A 22,345-nucleotide genomic window follows, 5' to 3' on the forward strand; every position below is an offset into this window, starting at 1 on the left:
AACCTCCAGTAGGTAGCCCAGAAGCGAAGTGAGAAAGCTTAGGGAAAGTTAGAAAGCTTGAGAAAGAGTCAAGAAAAGTCAAGAAAGCTTGGAGAAGTCAAGATATGCTACGACCAATCACACACCTAACCAAGAGAAAGGGACGGTGGCAAAAAAGCTTCTATTACAGCCCTACCGGAGCCGACCTACCCTCAAGCGTTTTTCGACTTCGACAGAACAATATTCAAACCGCCCCCGACATCTGCAGTACATGCTTTACGTGAGGGATGCGAGGAAGACGAGACGCTGTGTCACCTCTTACCATACATATGTATGTATAGGTATATTTCCAATTGCACAACAGGTCGGCCAGGCCGGTACAAAAAAAGAGCCGATGAAGTACGATGATGTCGGTCGTCAGCCCAAGTGTGCGGCGCGGGTGTTGGTCTGTTAAGGACTTATAGGCCGGACAGAAGGTTGTGAGGTTGTAAGTGGCTGGTCTACCGAATGATGGTGTTGATGGTGATGGGTAGGACGATGGGAGATACAAGGCTCTGGGTAGGCTAGCTGATGACTTCCATCCATCGCTTTTTCGAGGAAGGAAGGAAGAAAGCCCTTTCCTTCACAGTCGAAAAATGGCGGCAGGAATTTACGTGTCACGATACCGTACCATTTCATGACATCCAATCTCTCTGTTGAACGAAGGAACTAGCAAAAACCCCGACCGTAGTCGCTCGCCAGAAACATCACCGAAGGCCTTTTCCCTCCAAAAGCTCATTTTGATACCTATCGTTCATTAGCCGACGACAACCCCAACCCAACCTCAAAATAATACAACAAGTCAAGTAAAGTCCGCCGCTATCTTCAGCCCCGACCCTGGCAGTCCGTTCAACACAAGTTTTTCGCTTGGGTGTTCTCCGAACCATGCAATCTATCATTGGAGGTTGCATGATCAGATGTTCAGCAGCAGACTAAGAAAAAGGCAAAAGAAGCCGTCGTGCAACGACAGCCGCGATGCAGCCTGAATGCTCAATGCACCTTCCTGCGAGACCGTGGCGCAGCTTTTAATGTGCAGTGCAGTTGCGGCAGTCCCTCCCCGCTACCTTAGCCGCCGCCGCGCCCGCTAATCTAGACCTAGGTAGTGCGCTAGAAGTGTAACTCTCACCAACTCTTGTACGAATACCGGTTTTCTTGCTAGGTTTTTTTTTTTTTTTTTTTTTTTTTTTCTGACCACACCTCACTTCTGCGGACCACACACATTCTTTTTTGATGGGGCGAGCCTTACTACAAAGGCCAGGCCACCAATTTGCTCACATCACACCAACTTCTTACGCGCAGTTAGCTAAGCTAGGTTGGATTTTAGTTGGACCGGTAGGTAAGATATCGGGCACACCACCTTTCCACTTTTTCCATCCAAGTCTCCATTGCAAGTCAACCGAGCAAGTCCAAAGAGACACCGCCCGCCCACAGTTGGATTGATACCACTCTGTTGCGGGGGTCAATTACTACTCAAGCGGGATATCAACCCTTCCCTTCCGAGTGGGGATATCACCTACCTACTAGAGGTATGGAGATCAACAACGTCCCTTCGAGTCCTTCGACTGGTTCAGTCTGATAGATGGATGGATGGATGGATGGATGGATGGATGGATGGATGGATGGATGGATGGATGGATGGATGGATGGATGGATGGGTGACAGCAAAGGACGAAAACCTGAAGGATACTATTGACGATGTAGCTCGTTTAGGTTACAAGATTGCTACTTGCCAAGATGCGAGAATTTCTTTTCGGTGCCTGTTTAGGCCGTTCACTATCACTTGAGGCTGGGGGCGGATGAGTGTGACTGTGATGCAACTGGATACAAAAGTGTGGTCTGGTCTGCCTTCCTCTTCCGTTCTCTTGAGAGAATGTTTCTTCTTCTTTCTTCTTCTGTTACTACTACTTGATACCACACGGTACAGCCTCTATATCCCTTACACAGGGACTGTTGTTTGATACTGGGCGTCTTGTCCCACGGGAGGGTTACCAAGTGCTGTGCCTTATCATCTTCAATTTTCTCCTCGTCCTCGTTCCTAACAGGGACACTCCGAAGCCATCATGACATCCGGATATCATCCAGTCCGCCATGAACGCGTGATAAGCGCAGACAGCTTGACTCCTCTCACAGCGGGCGTAGAGCCTCAGCATGAAAACAACGACAGCAGGCAGTCCTTCCAATATGTTGATATCAACAGCCTACCATTACCATATCCTGCCGGCGGCGCCGTTCCTCAACAACCAGATCAAATACATCCAGGAGCCCATCAACAACAGCCTCTCTACGTCGGTGCTGACCAGCAACAGCAACAATACTATGACTACCAGTATAACAACGGCGACTACCAAAACCCCCAGGGACAGTTTGAGGGCGGCGGCATCCAACAAGTACCCCTTGAAGGCCAGCAATACCATGTCGCCCAGGGACACGGACAAGAAGGCTTCATGTTCCCCCCCGACCCCAAACAAGCCACCACCTTCTCCGTCTCTCCCATGTCCGCCTCCCCCGCCTCCTGGGAAAAGCAGCAACAAGGCCATAATACCAACCGGCAATCAACCATGAGCACCTCCTCCTTAAAATCCGACAAACTCTCCGCCATCTTCTCCAAAAACGGCACCTGGACCTACGAAACCATCAGCATGTTCGTCGCCCTGGGAGCCGTAGCCTCCATCATCGCCGTCCTCGCCACCTACGACGGCCAACCTCTACCTTCGTGGCCGCACTGGATCACGCTCAACGCCGTCATTGCCATCTTAGCGACTGTCGCAACAGCCAGCATGAGCGTCCCGCTTTCCGGCGGACTGGGTCAGCTTAAATGGATTCGTTTCAAGCAAGGCCGGGCTCCCCTCAGTGATATGGAGATCTACGATGATGCCTCCCGCGGCGCTTTCGGCGCGGTGAACATGCTTGTTAAGGCAAGGGGCGGGTTCGCGGGGAGTTTTGGCGCGGTGGTGATGATCGTTGCGCTTTTCTTGAGTCCGTTTGCGCAGCAGATTGCGACATTTCCTACGAGGCTGGTTGAGCAGAAGCCCGGTGGGGATGGCAGTGAGATGGCAGGGGCGGTTAATTATCGGACTGAAGCGTACGGACTGGCATTGCATGGAAATCAGGAAAAACTCGGGCAGGCGTTCGTGCCCATCTTACCCATCAAGGCGGCTGTGTATAAGGGTCTCTTCGCGGAAGATGGCAGGCCGTGGATGGGATTGCCGTTTAGTTGTTCCACGGGCAACTGCACGTTTCCGCCCATTGAGACATTGGGGGTCTGCCAAAAGTGCGTCGATATGAGCGAGTATATGACGCGGTATTGTCCCCCTGGCGTTTCGAACGAAGCCGACTGTGGCTGGCAGCTGCCCTCTGGCGCCGCAAGGCTCAATTCTTCGGCGGAAGTCTTCGGCATGACCTCCCTTTTCCCAGGGTCCTCCTCCACAAGCGACAGCACGTACAGCACGATAATGAAGCTCATATTCATGGGCACCGAAACCAACGCCACGGGTCCTGGCGTCCTAGCACCATGGGCAACCCAATGCTCTTTGACCGTCTGCCTGCAGACCTTGTCGTCAAACATAACCAACGGCTTTCTGCACGAGTCGCACATCACCGAGCCACTAACAAACGACACCGTCCCCTCCCTCACCTCCCTCGCCGGCAGCATCAACGCACTCGAACCCCTAACGATCCAATCCCCCACCAACTCTTCTTTGGTTTACAGCATGTCCATGGAATCGATCCTGGCCATGCAATCCTGGTTCTCGCGCCTCTTCGCCAACGGCACCGCCTCCCGTAACTCTCAATACATCAACCAGACCATCTCCGACTTACCTTCCTTGAACTCCTCGCCCAACGTCGTCGTCAACCTCACCGTCGGTATTTCCTCGGGAGAAACGTTCTTCGACACAGACATCGTCCAAGCTTTTTACTGGAACTATTACGAATACCCGGCCCCCTCAAACCCGCAAAAGGGGTTGGAGATGCTCATGTCCGACCTAGCCATTTCTTTGACGTCCACTTTCCGGACTTTGGTCGGGGTACCCATAAACGGCACTTCCTTAAGTTATGAAACGTTCGTGTCGGTAAGGTGGGGCTTCGTGGCGCTGCCTGTCACGGCGGTGATCCTGGCTGCGATTTTCTTGGGGTTGGCGGCTTGGGAGACGAAGCGGAGCGGGGCGAGTTTGTGGAAGACGAGCGCGCTGGCCATGTTGTTCCATGGTCTTGATGAGGATGCGAGGGAACGGTTTGAGGATTTGAGGAGCTTGGAGGCCAAGAAGAGGGAGAGTAGGAATGTCAAGGTTAGACTTAGTGCGGAGGTGGGGAGTTTGGATGGGAAGGGCGGGACGCTAAAGATTGATGCGCCTGGGGGTTATGAGTAGTGTAGTTGAGGGGGAGATACTTGGTTCATGTGATAGGTTCAAGACTGAGGAAGAGAAGTAATTTTGAAGACCGAGTTAACGAAAGAACATGATCCATGGGTGGCCTTGAATGCTCCAGTCCGATACTAGTTTGTTTTCTCTTTCGACTGCCGTCTACGTTTATTCTCTGCCACTTGTTGAAGGGAACCGATCGTTGGGGATGGGGGGTTGGCTGACTTAGGTAATTGACTTGAGTCCCTAAGAACACAAAAAGAACCACGAGGCAGCTTCAAGTGATTGCAAGTGAGCCGCCGCCGTGTAAGTGGGAGACGAGGACAGCAAAAAGGGCCATCCGTCAGCAACTCCTCTTGGTGTGTGATATAACAGCTATCCGCGTCATTGGAGTATCAGCACCGACTTGACTTCAGGGGTTGATGTCGGGCTTGTGTTTTCCATGGCAGTCGAAGCAGAGAGGCAAGGGCGTCAACTAACACCCAGAGACGACCTATAATGGAAGATTTCGATCAACAGCAACAGTAAGCACATCTTTCCGGATTGCCACTGTCCATCCCATGACAGCCAGTTGAATGTGACCCCACATGGCACGTAGCGCAGCTTCTACCCTTTTAGGTTCCCCGCGATTTCATAATCAATCTCATGCATCGAGTGTGCCACTTGTTCCTCCCCGTGCTGGTAGAGAAGATGTGCAAGTTGCTGAACCCAACTGTATCCATCGTGTTTCCATGTTAGGTACTTATGGGTGCACTAATGCGGACTTTCCAGTTGGAAACAGGAACAACAGCTCTAACCAGATCGCTCGGGATCCCTGCTGTGTTGATAGTAAAAAAGCTCAAATGTCATCGGGAAGAATAAGAGGAGATTAGTGAAGCGAAGACCAGAATGGGCGAACTGTAGAGAGGCAGAGAGACATGGAAACGGATAAAAAAGACGGGTAGTACGAAGTATAGGACCTGGGATAGGGAGATGACGATGGAAAAGGACGACGGGTAAGAGAAAACCGACAAGAGAAATCAGCCACTTGTTCGGGTTCAAAAGCGTTCCTTCCACTTACTCCCCGACCAAACCGACACTTTCCAATGGCGTACTGCATTAGTTCCTCCCATGCGGTAAGAGGAAGTGACCATGCTGAGACTGTTATGGTGAGCTTGGGGTGCATCCGGTGGTCTCTGTCGTGGGTGACTCCTCGGTTCGTGAAGACAGGATCCAACCATAGTGGATCGGATTGTGCATGTCATTTCTGTGTGCATAAATCGCTGACAGTTAGAACAATGCCATAGATACGTAAGTGGAAAGGTGCGGTTTGAAGTTGCAAGCGTGAGAACACTGGAAGTTGGGAGTCATTTGCTTGCGAAACTGTCGATGTTGTCCACGAAAAGTGACGTTCTGACCTTGCCTGCCGGATGTTCTGCACAACTTACCGGTATCCAATTCACCACCTAAAGCTGCAAATAGAATGGGGTACTTATTCACTAGCTTCAAACACTGTAATCAATAAAGCCCGTATAGCTCAGTGGTAGAGCGCATCACTCGTATTACCCAATCTGCGATATGATGAGGTCCGCGGTTCAATCCCGCGTGGGGGCATTCTTCAACAAACAATTTTTTTTTTTTTCTTGCATTTCTTTCCCCTTGGCATTCTTCTAGTTTCCAATCATTCCAAATGTTCTTTTTCGCTTCCTGTTATTTTCCCTATTTGGTTTTCCCAAATCATAACTCCAATATAGAAGAGAGAAGTCAAATAGTAAGATATATATTTACGTATCGGCGATAGCCAAAGTTTATCCTTATATTAGACATTATGAGCGTCTGTCGACCTTGCTCGGTTTTAAAGCAATGAATGATTCTTTATCCTACGACGGACGTCAGGTTACAAATGTAAGATACCGAAACTAGCTGGCAGCAAAAGTTTCACCCATCGACCATGAGTAAGTGGTCCTCGGATCTGTCAGCTACATCCGGGTATTCCCAACGTATATCGTCAGAAACGTTCAAGGTTCTCTTATTTCTTTAACATGACTGTATCCAACGCCTACTTCCGTCTCACTCTCGGCATGACACGTCTCGTTCCCCCAAGTGTATATAAGTAACCTACGACAACCGACCACGCCTCGAAAGATAGCAACCGTCATTCGTCGCAACCAAGAAACCAACGCATATCAAACCTAATGCTCTCATGTTCCTTATCTACTCACGAAATCTCCTTGTCTATGACCGTTTCAGGCTCGAAGACCAGCTCAGAGACCGTCATCAAACGCTTCGTCACTGCGCACCCGTACCATCTACTGCTCTCTTCACCATACACGACACACACACACACACAATGATAAGCGCCAAGTAGTTTGATAACGTCTTAGATTTGACATCTCTTCGCCTAAGCCCATGAGTAACCCAAGATAACACACACATCGGGCTTTTTGCTTTTAGACCTGCTGCCTTCCATCCTCAAGCTCCGCTCTCTTTCTTTTTGAAAATTTCTCCGAGCTGGCCGTTTCCACCAACAGGACCTTCAACCGAGCCAGCCCTTCGCCCCTCCAAAAAACCTGGGCCACCTTCCAACAACCTACTGACGACGAGATCATCCTCCGCAGTGGCCTGATCTAGTCGACCCACACCGCTTCGTCAATTTCGGGGTATCATGAAGTTGTGTCCAAGTGAAGAGGTTAAAACCGTGCCGTGAAGTGCCTACGTGAGCTGACATAAAAAGTGGAGGAAACGTTCCAATTTTGAAAGTTTTTGTTTTCCGTGCCGTCGTGTCTCTGTGCTGAAAGAGCATGAAGCCGATGGTGTATATATCGAGAACCGTGGACGCCGAGATTTTGACCGCTGCATTCGTTCGTAAAGGCATACATAAGCGTATTAAGAAGGGAATAAAACATTGTGGTGGTGATGGTGGCTAGTCATAGTCCAAGAACAAGAACCCGCTCGTTGTAACATTTCTGTTACGGACGATGCGACTGCCGGGGTCATGGTTGGTCTGAGGACTGCCATCACCGTTGGTCTGTTCAGCTGCCTAAGCAACAGGGGCAACGGGGGGAACGGGGGCAGCAGCGAGACCCGGGCCAGCGTGGTTAACGTTCAGGTCATCCTGCTTGATCTCGCCGTTGGTGTGGGGCTTGTTGGGGCAGTCGCGCGAGATGTGGCCGGTCTCGCTGCACTGGTAGCAGGTCTTGCCGGCAGTGTTGAGAGGGCCGCCGTTAGGAGCCGTGCAATCGCGGGAGATGTGGCCGAGCTTGCCGCAAGCGTAGCACTTCATGGCCTGAGCCTGGCAGTCGCGTGCGAAATGGTTGGGTCCGCCGCACTTGTAGCAGGTAGCGGGACGAGCACCGCCAACGAAGCCACCACGGCCGAAACCGCCGAAACCGCCACGGCCAACGGGGACGCCACGCTGGGGCATACCGCCAGTGGGGGGGTTGGGGCAGGCGCGCTGTGGGAAGAAAACAAGTCAGAAGGCCATACGATGGATCGTCAGATATTGAGAAGATTCGTACCATGTAGTGGCCGGGCTGGCCGCAGTTATAGCAGCGGCTAGTAGAACCGGCACCGCTGATGCGGAGAGTAGGGCAGTCAGCCTGGACGTGGCCGAGACCCTGGCAGTGATAGCACTGCTTGGCCTCGGTGCTGCGAGGAAGAGGGCATTCGCTGGACTCGTGGTCTGTCGGTGGGAGGTTAGAGAATCACGATAAAGGGCTACCAATCAGGGGCAGGAAAACCGTACTGGGCTGCTTGCCTGTGCCACAGTGTTAGTACTTTGTCTCGAAGGCGGGACGGGAAGAGAAGTGCATAGCTTACAGTTGTAGCAGAGTCTGTGGGGGGAAGAGCAGGCCTCAGCGTGGTGGCCGAGCTCACCACACTTGTAGCACGCGCGACGAGAGAGGGAAGACATGGTGATGGTGGATGTATATAAAAAGAGTCTGTGAAGTTGTCATGTTAGAGAAGATCTGACTCTCGCTGAATGACGCTGTGGCAGCATCTTAACAGGTCGCCTCTTGGTCCAGTTTCTGTGCCCCGCACCCAGCCCTTATCGTTGTACATATGTCTCGCAGGAAGACAGGTTTAAGTCCGACCGGGCGGTGACCAGTGCATCCAAATGGTCGAGTGTAGGTCGCACCGCTGCCCGTCACGGTATAGTTGCCGATTCGACGCCCAGATTGTTGGATGCGCTGAATTTGATGACACCAACAGCCGAGGTAACCATAACAGCTACTTGGGACGATCCAAAACAGGAGCGCAAGCATTTCCTGGACCGCGAGGCAAAGAGCCTTGCGTGACCCGGTTCAGCTTGCGCAACCCATATTTCCCATGCCCGACTGTGGTTGTGGTGGCGTATGACGACAAGGCAGAGCTTCAACCCTTACAGGCGCAGTCATGCTCGATAAAATGGTGCTAGCGGATGATGCGATAATGCGCGGTAAAGTGGGGTTGGACCGTGGTTTTGGTATGCAGAGGTGCTCGCATGGTTTGCGACAACAACCAGAGCGATAGCAAAGCTGACTGTTTGCGTATGTTTGTCGGCCAGTTTTCGTGTCTTTGTTGTCTTGTCGATGTTATCGATGGTGTTGTTGTTGTTGTTGTTGTTGTTGTTGTTGTTGTTGTTGTTGTTGTTGTTGTCGTCGTCGTCGTCGTCGTCGTCAACGCGCTTGACGGGCAGTAGTACCACAAGGGAGGGCGGGGGAAAACGGGCGACCTGAGGCACGACAACCAGAGTCGATGGCGGCAACGAGAGGCAACTTCACAAAGGCACCGCAACGCGCCGTGACAAGAACAGAAGAGAGGAGAAGCTTGAACTGACCTTTGATAAAAGAAGACAGATACCCAAACAAGAAGAACTCGGAGACTCTCTGACAACCTGCAACAAAACTTCTTTCAACTTCAACTTCTTCGACTTGGTCAACCTTCTCACCAACTTCAACACCAAAAAAAAAAGAACAAAGAGAGAAGCGTACCCTGTGCTGGTGATGTGATTTCAAGGAGCGATGCTGGAGGAAGGGAAAAGAAAGAGAAAGAGGGGCGGAAAGCACGGAACAAGTAGGATGAGTGGACGACTGGGCCACGGCTGCCCGCTTGCTGCTGGGTCAGACTGGAGCCTCCCCCATTCAATGCGCTGCCTCTTGCGCTCAGGTTCTTGGCCAGCCAGCAACAGCAGCACCAGCAGACGCCGAACGACTTGAAGCAAAGGCCGGCCAGACAGACAGGGAACCGCACTCGAGACCTTCCCAGCTGAAAGAGACATAAAAGGAACCTCTTCTGCTCCCTCGCCCCCCTCCCCGGACGTTACCTCAAGCGTGGGTTAAACGTGGGTCTCTTATCAACCTAGTGCTTAGAGGCAAAGTACTTGGCAAGTACCCCAGACCCCTTGCCTTGTGCTTTTGTTAGTTCTCGGTTCTTTGGGAAGGCGCCTCCCTCTCTGCCCTTGCCACGGTTTCCCCGTGGAACTTGCCCGTTGATGACTAAAATAACTGCCCGTGGTTGGGGAAGCTGACGAGTCTTGTGTTCGTTCTTTCTTTCCACTAGCGGGCGGGCGACGACTCGGGGAGATGAGTGGACCCGATACTCTATCGCTTTCCTTTGATCATTCAGCTTGTGGTGCTCAGTAATTTCCTCGATTCTGTCCTTTCCCGTCCAGCTCTCTTTGTCTCTTTTATTCGACTACCGTGGTCCTCGACGGAGAGGAACTCACAATCAACCCCAAGTTCCTTCAGCATCATAGCCATGGATCATGTCCACGGGTAGTCGTGTTCTTTTAATTCCAACCTCAACGAAACAGTCAGATAAACCACACGCTAAAAAAACTCGATGAGCTCTTGGCATGCCCCACTCTGCCCGCACGCACTCGTCCGCTCTCGGGCGTCCACAGCGTCCATCGTTCCTTCTGCGTCTGGTGTTCTTTCCAGTGACAGTGACTCGCTGCTGCTGCTCCGCGCACAGGCAGGGACTCGGAACATTGAGCTCCACTTATCCGACATCCCCATCTCATTCGCAGGAACAGGCCAAGCCCCATCCCATCACCTTCCCTTACCAACTCTCGTCGCAATGCGGCATGGCACCGACGATGTTCTCCCTGCCCGGCGCCTTGACTGACCTCCCATCAGTCTAGCCACAGGCAGCCAAAGGGCATGAATCACACGCGCCCGTTGCGACATCTGACACGGAAACTCCCCTTTTCCGCTAGAGCCCATCCCACGTCTTTTGCCGTCTTTGCTCGCATGGAGGGCCACCATTGCTTGCGACTGGACACCCTCAAAAGAGCATCTCGTTGACCACTTGTCGATGACCCTCAACGGGAGGCATGGCGACGGCAACAGCCCGATACGAACAACGGCCAACAACGGCTGGCGGCAGGCCGTTTGCATGATCGTATCTTCTCCCAAGACATGAATGCAAGGCCAAGGTCGTTGCCGGCGGAACCCTTCATGTCTTGTGCCTGCAGGTGAGTGTCAGCTCGGTACGGTGCCAGTGTCAGTGAGCTCGGGTTCCTGCCGACTTGCCCGGGGCATTCATCAAGAGAGCTCCTCCACTCATCTTCTAGCGGGAGACATTTCGAAGGAATGTCGAGGAGCTGCAAACCGGCAACGAGTCTTCCCACAGTGAAGCTGTTGATATAGCATCTTACTCACGGCAGTGTCATCGAACCCATTTACTCTCACTTGAATCCCACTCGACTGGACATGTCATTCACATGTGTTTCGGAGCTTTGTGGAAAGTGGACGTGTTGGGCCGGACTGGCTTGACTGGCACTGGGGACCAGTTTGCGACAACCGGCCACCATTCCGTCCCGTACAGCCACCCCCGCTGCAGGTCCTGGACAGCTGGGGAAACCATCCCTGTCCGTCCCGTTTCCCTGTCTCCCCAGCTTTGATCAACCACCATCAACCCTCGCTCGCACTCTGACCCAATCAGATCTGAAATACGCTCATGGCTGTCCAAAACCCCGCGGCCGTACACATCTCCTTCCCTCTGACAGATTTGACCAAGATGATATGGTTCAAAAAGGGGCAGTTGCAGGTCATCAACACTTAGGGTTCGGGAAGTGGGCGGTTGACGGATATCAAGCTCAGCTGTGTAACCGACATGCAGGGCGCCGCGGTCACAGGGCGTTGACGTTTGGTAACGAACTCGCAGAAGACACATGGAAATCCCAACGGAAACCGTAAAAAGTGCGGCGATACTACGGGATTCAACTTATTTGTTCATCCAACATATGGCAAGAATCTACCAAGTGGGAAATGACTCGCAGCGCGACGTTGTTTCGATTTCTCATGATCTCATCAACGCTTCAGTTGCCACAAGGTGGTGAAAGAGTGGCTTCAAGCCTTCGGCATCAGCTTCCGAGATTTCCCCAGTTTACCCGCGTTTCGGTTCGCCTCATACACTGCCTTACGAGCCGGCTAATCTTCTCACTGAAGCTTTTGCCGACGCCTCACGCGCTCACCAAAGGCTCTATTGAATGTCATCATCGTAATGATTAATTCCAAACAAGACCTGAAGCTGCTCAGAGACTACCTAAGGGTGTTGCGGTGGTTCGGGGTCTTATTGCCGCGACAAGTGTACGGCCAGCTTACATAACACGACCGAGCGGAGCCAACCAATCATAGACCTGAAATATGCCTTCTTCCATCAACAACACCGTCCATGATATGTTTATTCACCAAGTCGAGACATCACCAACACCTCTATGAATGATATGGAACTCGTTGGACTATACAAACGTTTTTCATACAGACAGTGGGTGAATCAGCCGCCAAACTTCAACACCATCACGTATCGAACCCTAACCCGAATCTCGCTTACACGTTTCTCATGCCTCTTGTCGGCATACAGGAGACATGAACTTGCATGTTTGGACACTCAGCAAGAACTCTTACCCCAGGCCTCCAAACCCGTCCATGCTGCTATGCAGATACGTGCTATGGTCCGGCTGCAGAAAGGACAACGTGCTATAGGGATGGGAGGGGTTATTCTAGGCCGTCCTCTCCTCCATTGTTCTCTCCTCCTTTCTTTTCCCACCGACTTATCTCAGCCCTCAGTTGTGTATCCAAGCATCGTCATTATTGCTCACTTCAAACAAACCCAAGCCTATTGCCTACAATCGCTGTCATTCGTTAGCACTTTCACAACACCAACAATATTTCTGTCAAGCCCAATGGCCCCAGCCAATCCATCCGGACAAATGCCCGTCGCCTCTTCACCATCAGCAGGATCCCTAACAGGCTACCTGTGGCCGCCCTCGTGGCTCCTATTGGCAGCCATGTATGTGTTTGTCGCCGTAGGAATCTGTTGGAACAGCCGCATAAAACGCCTATTGGGGATTTTCATCGACCTCCATGACATACAACTCCACCAGGACATCAACACAGCAGCAGACCATGCTTCGGAAAAGCGGAAAGGAGTTCGAGAGAGGTATGACAAGATGACTATGGAAATGGCTATTATCTGGCCGTTCGTGCTCGTGCCCACGATAATAAGTACACTGATTGATTGGATGTACTTGACGGTCAACAGTTTGTTGTCCTTACCGTCGATGATACCTCTCGAGATACACTGGGGATACCGACGCGACTGCCTGCGTTGCCAGAAACAATTGTTATATTGTCATGAAAGAAAAACAAGAGGAACGACAGAAACGACAGGAACGATAGGAATCACAACTACAGCTCTACCACAACAACCACGCCTTCGGCCCCGTGTCCGTCTCTATTCACAGCAGTTTCTGTCGATACCGGCTCCATGTAATGCATGTGGCCGCGTTCATTCGTCGCCCTGCCAGAGCCAAACGAAGCTTCTATCATCATCATCATCTCCTCCATCTTATGAGGAGGCGACGACGGTCAATGTGGTTGATGTTTTAAGTCTAGCGGAGCAATTGGCTTGGCTGGAGGCAGCCAGGCCGGCGGAATGAACCCGGAACAACGAATCGGGACAGACATTGCCTGTATGCCTGTCTGTCTAGTGTCTGCTCGACTCCTCACGGTACGACAACAAAACATCCAACTCAGTCGAGTCGAATCGGACCGGATCATTCAATTGCCATCCCATCGGAATAACGGACTCGATGGGATGACAGACTTGGTCTCCATTTACCATCTATCTTAGACTAAGCTGGGCCACGAGTGCAGAATTGGGAAGGAAACTTGGGAGGAGGAAGATGATTAAGAAGAAGACACGGTGAAACGTGGTTTTGAGATATTTATCGCATTTACAGGCGGGAGGCAACGGGGACATCAATCCTTCTATGAGGCTCATGATAACGAATTTTACTGCGGGTATGATATGGAAGGCACAGAAAAGAGAGAGAGAGAGGCTCTGGTTTGAGCCTAATCACCACAGAGACAGTCAGATAGATAAGCTATATATACGAGCGATGCAGGCGGGCTCTTTGCTGCATTTAGGCAGATTACCGGATTTCTCGATAGGAGCAAAAGGACGACGACATGAACATGTTCCCCCTTTGGTGATGTCGTTGAAGGAATCAGGCGGTACTTTACGGCCGGGATAAAACCCAGGAAGGCGAAGGATAACGGATGATTGGTAAATTTCTGCTGCTTGTCCGGAAGATTGTAAGGCAGAGAACTGGCCCTGCAGTCTGACTTGGATTAGATACAAGGAAAAAAGAGAAACTTCGGTTGTACCTGCTACACGGGATTGTTGAAGCATTCTGTTTGAGACTAGGGGAACTGTTACCAACGAACGTGTAATTACATGAACGGGATGTATACGTCAACACATGAATTTGTTGCGATACTTGTTGTTACTTGCGCAAGGGCATTGATATTGTATAGCACCTTGCCTGACTTCCCTTAGTTTAATATACAGCGCCAACGCTTGCACCAACATCACATATCCAAACAACCCCAAGAGGAACATGAACCCGAACCAAACGCTATTCTCACACCGGCACCTTGTCCTCTTTTCATGCTTTCTTATACTAAAGGTACTCATACTTCTCACGCCAACCGCCTCCCAGCCCTACCGCTGCCGACACCACCAGTCGCAACCGGTACATCACTAACAGGGGCAATAGACCTCGGTTGCGCCTCAACCACATAACTGACACCATCATCGGAGCTATACGACGGAGGCCTACGGAGAGTTCCCGTTCCACGTCCCAATCCCGGGTTAGAGCCGTTTGAGTCTCCGCTACCAGCCCTGGACCTCGACTGAGCGGCAGCACCCTCCTCCGAACCGAAACCTGAACCGAAACCGGGACCGGCACCGGCGGCCTCCTGGTCATGCTCACTCGGAAGAAGTGCGGGAGGAACCGCGGGAGGAAGTTCAGGGGTAACTGCCTCGTTGCGCATCCAGTAGATGCGGTTTGGGTCGACTCTCTGTACACAAACACATCAGCACATTTGCCACAACACCCAAAAAGAAGGAAAAGAACTTACGACACTCTCCCTCCACTGCCCATACTCAGGCGGCTTCACCACCCCAGCCGCCGCCTCGCTCGGTAACCCCGCAGCTTCCTCATCTCTCGCTAACACAACACGGATGGGGGTGGGTGGGATGGCGTAGGGCCCTTGCGGGCCGGCGGCGTGAATATCTCCATACGGTGCTGGTCCATTTCCATTTCCAAGAACGTGATGGTGGACATGGGCCTGTCCGCTTTCCAAGTCGTTGTGGTGTTTGTGTTTATGGGTGTGGCTGTGATTGCGTCCACCCTTAAATGCCAGCATTATCAGGCGGACGACACTGTGCAGAAAAACGATGGCGCCGAGGATTACCACGAGGATCATGGAGATTGTGAATTCTTGGGCGGAGATTGTGTGGGAGAGGGTTAGGGCGAGGACTATTTTGGCAAGTTAGCATCGTTGACGGTACAAGGGCAGGTAAGGTAGGTAGGTGGTGATGGAGGAGGTAAGTGAGGAAGATGATACTTACAAACAATAAGTAAACAAGCCAAAAATAGTCCCGAAACAAAACTCCTCAGAATCAACGCCCTCTTCGTCCGCGACTTGACCCACGGGAAACAGAACAGGAAATGTTTCGGCGGGGACGACACGGACGGCGAGGATGCATGTGCATGTGCTCTTTTCTTCCTCCTGTGTTCGCGGTCCCGGTCCCGTTCCCGTTCTCCAGCAGCAGTTGTTGCAGACCTCGAGTGACCTTCATGTCGTCTGGAGCTGGTACTCTTTTTATGTTTTCGGCGTTTCCGACGTTCATCATCGCGCACATCTCTGTGTCTCCTGCTCGTCGTCGTGGTCGTGCCGGGATCTCTCCTCGAGCGGTGGCTACGACTGTGATGACCAGATCCAGAGCCAGAACGGCCGGATCGGGATCTACCGGTTCCGTCTCTTCGGCGTTCCCCGTCTCTTTCGCTTCGATGCCGTCTCGCACCATGACCTGTATGTGAAGATGTATGCACCCGCCTGGGCTCAGTTACTCGTACTGTCCTTCCTTCTCGACTTCTACTCGCTCCTCGGGTCCCAGCACCACCTAACAGTCCAAATCCGTACCGCGACGCTCCCTGCCTTTCACCCCTCCCGGCCTCACCACCAACCCTAGCACCACCGCCAGCAGACCCATCCCTGGTACCATCCCTCGTAGGAGGCCCATTACTCCCCCTACTCCAAGTCCTTTCCACACCAGGAACGTGCAGTCTTGTACTAGGCAACTGCTGCTCGCCAATTGTGTAATTAAACGCCGGACTCTTCGGCGAAGCCGGGTATTGACTAGAAGGGAAATTAACCTCAGTAGCAGGCGGCAACCCATCACCTGAGTAATGACTTGATGCCGGCCTTGGTCTGTTACCTCCTCCTCCTACACCGAGAAATCGGAAAGACATCCTGGGAAGAAAAAAGCGGGAGGAAGAACGGCGTTCAATTTCTGCCATTTCTTCTTGTGACTGCGGAATGGGTGGTGGTGCAGGAAAGTTTGCGGGAATGTTTTGTGGCCCGGGATGCGGGACACGAAGAGCGGGATGGATTCCTAGTTGGGCTTCGAGGTCGCAGTAGAGGTCTTCTTGGTCGTTCAGGCTTTGGTTCTGGTTTTGGGAGTGGCCGTTGTGGTTTTGGGCCCGGTTCTGGTGGTTAAGCGTGCTGCTTGACGGGTACTGCGGTTGCCCTCGCTGCTGCCTGCTTCTTGGAGACAAAGGAACGGTATCAGACGATCGAGAAGACACAGAGTAAACTTCGTCGTCTTCGTACATGTCGTCGTCGGTATACTCGTCATCGGAAGATAGAGAGGAGACGGAGTCGGGGTAGGTATAAGGGTTTTGGGCCCTTTGGTTTTGGTTTTGGTTTTGGTTTTGGTTTTGACTAAGGTTTGGGTTGTAGACGGCTGGGAGGGGGGCTGGTTGCCCGTTGATGTTGGTATTGGGGTCGGTTCCTGCTGTGCCGGTTGCTGTGCCGGCTGCTGCGCCGATGGCTGTGGTGGCGGTGCTGTCGGCGGGAGCAGTGGCAGGGTTGTTCCGCCGGAGACCTTGAGGGAGGAAGTTGAAGCGGTCCATTTTGGAGTTTGGTTTGGAAGGATGAAGCCCCTGGTAAATGATGGTTGTGTATGTTGGTTTGTGTTGATTCTTCAAATGACAGTGTGCGTTACTCCCGGTTCATGCTGTGCTTCGTATCGTCGTCTATCGTGTCGTATGTTCGTCTGACAATGTCTTCTGTCTTCTCTGTCTCTGTATCTTTGGGGTATCACTAAACAAATTTCCGGCTCCAGGCCTGTAGATCGTATTTTGTCTCTTGGTCGCTTCTGTCGTCGCCTTTGTTGTACGAAGGAATGGGGGTCAAGCTTTCTTTCCGAATACCAGATTCGAAAGGTGATGGGAATGGAGGATAGGGTAAGAGGGTAGAAGCGGACTCGATGTCAGTGCTACCAAGGGAATGGACAGGTAATACTGCACTTCGATCGAAGCACGAAGGCGACGTGAGTAGGACTCGAGAGAAAGGAGGAAAGGAAGAAAGAAGGGTAAGGAGAGAAAGAGGGAGTGAAAGAGCAAGAAGCGGCCCGTGAGGTGGCCTGCGAGAAGAATCCGGGGTATAGCTGGACTAAAAGAGTGTGTGACTGTCGACAGCTGCGTGAAAGCTCCTATCCTAGCCAGCTAGGTTGATAGGTTGACAACTTGTGTGACCAGCTTGATGACTGGTGTGGGCTACACAGCTTCGAGCTTCGACTTGAGAGGCAGGGAAGGACTCGTCGGACGGAGCAAAAAGAGCGAGAGGAAGAAAAAGGTTGACGTGACGTGGAAAACACACTTCCGTACTAACAGTCCATTTCAAACCTCGACAGCGAACCATACGCTTTGTTTCAGGAGGGATAGAAACAACACTTGGAGACTGGAGTCCCATGTGGGCGTGGGACAGACGGATCACGGAACCGAGGGTTACAAGGCTGTGCTTGATATCCTATGGTTAACAAGCCTCTGGGTATGACGAGACGACATGGAGCCAGGGGCCGAAGACTTATATGCAGGGGTAAGGAACAGTAGGAACAGAAGAAGAAAAAAGGATAAGAGCAAGAGGGCGATCGCGTTGATCGAATCATTTCTTTGGTTCCTACTGAGTGGAAGCATTCTTTTTTGGTGGATGGAGGACAAGAAAGGCGAAGCAGGGGTAAAAGCGATGACGCCTTCCCCTTGCATAGAACCATGGTCGACGGGTGGCCGAGGGACAATAAGGTTTGTATCAGTTTGCGAGTCCCTTGATTGGAGCCGAGGTGTTGGCTTGGGTTGTACGAGAGGTTGACCGAAGTACACGTAGTAGCTGAAAAGGCATATAGACCAACCAAGTGTTCCGGAAGTGTGTCGGGGACGGTTATTGGAGTTCAAGGTCGGAATCGTGACATGTCTCTCCTGCAGCACACACAGCAAGTAAAGCCAGGCACAACGAACGAAAAAACGGTACCTTACAGCTTGCATCTGCATCTGTCATTCAACACCAATAACATGCACCCGTTTGACATTTTCCCCCAATATCCAAATGATTTGTTGCGACTTCTCGATGCTGTTCAGGGGTTCCTCATTGGACGGGGTCTTAGCTTATACGCCCCTCGACGGCCCTGAACTGTCAGAAAGGGGTAAGCGGAGCGGCAAACGATTGGCTGAGAGCTCTCGAAGAGGTCAGGCTTGGGCCCGACCATCAGGGCTGTGAGGCGTTTCAGGCGCAGGATGGGGATTGCCAAGGCGAGTTTCGAATTGGTTGATGGGTTGATTGGGAGCCTCGGGGTTCGAGGGGGCTAAAAAGATGGATGGATGGATGGTGGTGTTATAGTTGGGTTTATATATTTCGGTTGGAATTGGCGTACATTGTGAACTGAGGAAACAGAGAATGTCGTGACACTTACTCGGTGACCTCGCCGCCCTCGGGTTGATGGTTGTCATTGATGGCAATGGGGGCGGCTTTATAGTATACCGTTCGCTGCGCAGACGAAGGCCATAAGTTGATCGATGTTCCTTGGTTCTTCCAGTTCCATTCAGGCTGGGTATCTAGTTGTGAATGATGAATGCACCTTGTAAAAATAACTCCTTACGCCATGCGTCCGTCGACCTTGTTCCTTTTGTGATATTATACCGGGTATGCTGAACCACCAGTGTTGTACCCTCATCCATCCCCAAACTCTTCTTCTTCCCTAGTTTGCCGGCGCATTCAGTCCGTGATGTCCTGCCAGTAGCCAGTCGGGGGCCGGCAATGACTTGCGCGAATCTGCACAGTTAACACTAGCCGTTTCCGCACTGCTTCGGATGATGAATTCTTCGTGGCACGGTTGAACCTTAAACAGTATTTGCTCATAGTGTAGAGCCTTGTGCTCGCCGCTGTTTGGCACTTCGTTTCCTCCTTTGTGCCGGTTTTCCTTTCGGCTTTTGTGCGAAACTCCCGTGGACAAGTTGGTTCCTTACTTCAACTCGCCGAGAAGCATGGTCCTATCGGACGACGCAGAGAGAACTACAACAAGGTTAGTTACTGCGAAGGATAGCCAGAGTTTTATAAACTTACTAAGAGGGTCAGTGCCCGGAGAGAACTCCGCCACATTGACCGTTCCCTTGTGACCCGGCAGCTTGTATGCAAGCTTGCCAGTCGCACTTTCCCAGACGACCACAGTGCCATCACCAGCACCTACAGCAATCTTCTTTCCATCCCTGTCCCAGCTTCCCTTGATAAGGTTTCGCTCCAGACCAAGCGGCGCACCGTCAAACGTGCGAATGTGCCTATCCGCGGGCGCAAATGGCCTGATATCCCACGTCCTCGCTGTCGAGTCCATGGCGTACGAGAGCAGTTGTTGCGAATCTGGCGACACCCGCAATGTGGTGACAGTATCTTGGTGTCCAATCATCGAGTAAACCACCGCCTTTTTCCTCACATCCCACACCTTGATGTCGTTGTCGATTCCTCCCGAATAGATCTCGTTGCCGGCCTCTGAGATGGCCACGGCGGTTATGGGGAAGTCGGTCTCGATATAATCGACGGCGTTCTTGGTTCGCGGATCCCAGATGCCAATCGTTCCGTCGTCGCTGCCGCTGATGATCAGGTCCTCGCCGCGCCGGGAGATGTCGAGCGAGTTGACGATTTCTTCGTGTCCAACGTAGCGCCGTATCCTTGTGCCTGATGTGAGGTCCCAGCTGGCGAGGTGCATGTCGGCGGAGGCGGAGAAGAGGATCTCAGAGTCGCGCGACCATTGGAGATCGAGGATGGCGCCCTTGTGGTCGTTGAGGACGCCGTAGTTTTCGCAGTCGCCGTAGGTTCTCCAGAGCACTGTAGTCGTTACATGTTAGTGGTTGTCGATGTGTCAATGGCCGAAGCTGATCTGTAGGTGGGACGTACTGATGGACCGGTCCATGGAACCGGAAGCTATGAGGTTGCCGGTAGGGTCGAACTTGGCCGCAAAGATCTCGCCCGAGTGACCGGACAGCTCCAATAACGGAGCCTGGAGGGCGCTCGTACGAGGAGCAGTCTGGATAAGGGCACCACTGTTGTCAGTCGCGCTGGTCCTGGTGAGGGCGCGACTCGAGCCCAGGTTGGGTCTCTTGACGAGCTGACCCCCCCCGCTGGAGTCATCGGAAGCAGGTCTCTTTTCGGCGGACATGTTGTCTGACGTGGGATTTGCGGTATTCGGGTAGTCGTCGTAGCAGTGGTCGAAGTGGCAATGAATACAACAGGCCGATTGTTGATGTCAGAGGAAAGCAATTGTGGATTTTTGATTGCCCGCTCTCCGTCGCGAGTTGGCGATTTTGACTTTCACGTCAGTTCCCTGCTGCGACACCTGGAGCCGCTGTAAGGCTAAGCCTGATCAGGCTAGAAGGCTGAGCGGGTGGGTCCACGATGGTGGGTGGGGCCCCAACTCCCCCAGTCGAACCCTTGCGGCTGCCCAAAGCTTCAGTGCCGACGAGTGTCTGTGGTGCCTGCCCCGGGGCAGCCAGATCGCTGTCAGCGGGGCAGTCGCCCGCGGCTTCCACTCCAGCTTCCATCGAGGTCCCCAAGTTCCATCCCGTCTTGTCGCGGCACAATCCCACCCACCGCCTTGCAAGTTACAACATCATCGTTGCCCATCATTTTGTCTGTCGTCGCCAACTCTTTCAACAGACGGAACTCGTATTGTTTTATGAAAACGATCTAGTCCGTAGAGGCTCCCCCGAGCTTCTGATTCCCACCATTCAATATGTCAGCAAGCAAAGCATCCCGTCTAGGGGAAGAGTAAGTCAGGTCTTAACCGTGTAATGGACGTCTTTGTCTTTGTTCTTGTTTGCTAACGGCCGGTTGTTACTCCATAGGATCTGGAAGTATGATCGCCCCTGACCACTCGACACCAAGATGTCCTCGCAGTGCTAACTGCCAGGCAGGACGAGGATCGAAAAAGTTAACGCCGAACTAGTCGTCCTCACCTACGGAACCATCGTTGCGCAGATATGCAAGGACTTTGAGAATGACTACGTCGAGGTCAACAAGCAACTGGATAAGATGGGCTATAACATTGGTCTCCGTCTAATCGAGGACTACTTGGCCAAGTCTAACACGATGCGCCGGTGCTCCAACTTTCGTGAAACCGCAGAGATGATCGCTAAGGCAAGTCCTCCCCGGTGCCAACATCGCATTGTTTCTTGCTAACACTCCTTGTCACAGGTCGGCTTCAAGATATTCCTCAACGTCACCCCGACAATCACAAACTGGACGAGCGACAACAAGCAGTTCTCCCTGATTTTCGACGAGAACCCCCTCGCCGATTTTGTCGAACTCCCCGATGACGGCCGGGCTCAAGACGAGCTCTGGTTCTCAAATATCCTCTGCGGTGTACTACGGGGCGCCCTCGAGATGGTACAAATGCAAGTCGAGACCCACTTCATCAGCGACGTGCTCAGGGGCAACGATACCACCGAGATGCGCGTCACTCTCGTACGCTACATCGACGATGAACTCCCTCCCGAGGACGACTAGAAGAGCGTACATTCGAAGAACAGCTAGGAGTTAGTCGATGACGATGCGAACACAGTAGTACCTGAGGACGGCGACACTCGCCAAGTCTCACCCGAAAGCGATGGCACGGCCAAGTCAGATGAAGTCACGCCAGAGGCCCTTTTGAAGTTCCTGGACGAGGCCAGCACTAAATTCAGATACAAAGCGACCACGAAGCTGGAACTACCTGGGATGACCGATGGGCAAATCCTGCCTCTACGAGAACTGGTCTTCGAGGATGTCGAACTCGGTCCACAGGAGTCCCATTTGGCTCCACAAACCAACCATCAAGCTGCGGATTGGGACTCAAGAATGAGGAGAGATGGGGGAAAGCATTCACCAACGATGATGAGACAAGGATATGGACATTAATAAACGAGCGTGTAACATGCTCCGGAAGGATGGAGTTGGGGCGTCCGTTCATTCGCCAATCTCGAGCGAATTCAGGCAATGGCTTATATTGTTTACAAATGATAGCGATACATATACCTCTTCTTCCCGGCCCAGCTTGCATCACCATTGACCAACAGCTACTGATTCAAACCACGAAAATCAAGTGGCGCGGAATTGTCTGAATCTACC

General features: G+C 52.3%; 5 protein-coding genes and 1 non-coding gene across 6 annotated transcripts; 3 read left to right on the forward strand and 3 right to left on the reverse strand.

Moving 5' to 3' along the window:
* Window positions 1-1,890: 1,890 nt before the first annotated feature.
* Window positions 1,891-4,693, forward strand: SMAC4_07646 (uncharacterized protein). The gene has a single exon (XM_003351399.2). The coding sequence runs from the start codon at window positions 2,079-2,081 to the stop codon at window positions 4,383-4,385; it is 2,307 nt and encodes a 768-aa protein (XP_003351447.1). The 5' UTR covers window positions 1,891-2,078; the 3' UTR covers window positions 4,386-4,693.
* Window positions 4,694-5,881: 1,188 nt separating this feature from the next.
* Window positions 5,882-5,969, forward strand: SMAC4_14025. Its single transcript is given in 2 exon segments — window positions 5,882-5,917; window positions 5,934-5,969. It is a non-coding gene; the product is annotated as a tRNA-Thr (tRNA).
* A 686-nt stretch (window positions 5,970-6,655) lies between these two features.
* On the reverse strand, window positions 6,656-9,381 carry SMAC4_07647 (uncharacterized protein). Its single transcript, XM_066090669.1, has 5 exons — window positions 9,175-9,381; window positions 8,175-8,296; window positions 8,101-8,112; window positions 7,874-8,037; window positions 6,656-7,809 (listed from the first exon to the last, which is right to left on the reverse strand). The coding sequence occupies exons 2-5, from the start codon at window positions 8,266-8,268 to the stop codon at window positions 7,396-7,398; spliced, it is 684 nt and encodes a 227-aa protein (XP_065947589.1). The 5' UTR covers window positions 8,269-8,296; window positions 9,175-9,381; the 3' UTR covers window positions 6,656-7,395.
* A 4,706-nt stretch (window positions 9,382-14,087) lies between these two features.
* Window positions 14,088-17,694, reverse strand: SMAC4_07648 (uncharacterized protein). The gene is made up of 3 exons (XM_024655776.2): window positions 15,261-17,694; window positions 14,768-15,168; window positions 14,088-14,707 (listed from the first exon to the last, which is right to left on the reverse strand). The coding sequence occupies exons 1-3, from the start codon at window positions 16,825-16,827 to the stop codon at window positions 14,327-14,329; spliced, it is 2,349 nt and encodes a 782-aa protein (XP_024511606.1). The 5' UTR covers window positions 16,828-17,694; the 3' UTR covers window positions 14,088-14,326.
* A 503-nt stretch (window positions 17,695-18,197) lies between these two features.
* Window positions 18,198-20,588, reverse strand: SMAC4_07649 (uncharacterized protein). The gene is made up of 3 exons (XM_024655777.2): window positions 20,138-20,588; window positions 19,313-20,068; window positions 18,198-19,261 (listed from the first exon to the last, which is right to left on the reverse strand). Exons 1-3 carry the CDS (start codon window positions 20,397-20,399, stop codon window positions 19,212-19,214), a joined length of 1,068 nt encoding a protein of 355 aa, XP_024511607.1. The 5' UTR covers window positions 20,400-20,588; the 3' UTR covers window positions 18,198-19,211.
* A 206-nt stretch (window positions 20,589-20,794) lies between these two features.
* Window positions 20,795-22,245, forward strand: SMAC4_07650 (uncharacterized protein). Its single transcript, XM_066090670.1, has 4 exons — window positions 20,795-21,007; window positions 21,085-21,093; window positions 21,154-21,376; window positions 21,434-22,245. The coding sequence occupies exons 1-4, from the start codon at window positions 20,973-20,975 to the stop codon at window positions 21,743-21,745; spliced, it is 579 nt and encodes a 192-aa protein (XP_065947590.1). The 5' UTR covers window positions 20,795-20,972; the 3' UTR covers window positions 21,746-22,245.
* Window positions 22,246-22,345: the final 100 nt, after the last annotated feature.

Source organism: Sordaria macrospora, chromosome 6 (assembly GCF_033870435.1).
Source record: "Sordaria macrospora chromosome 6, complete sequence".
NCBI lineage: Eukaryota > Fungi > Ascomycota > Sordariomycetes > Sordariales > Sordariaceae > Sordaria > Sordaria macrospora.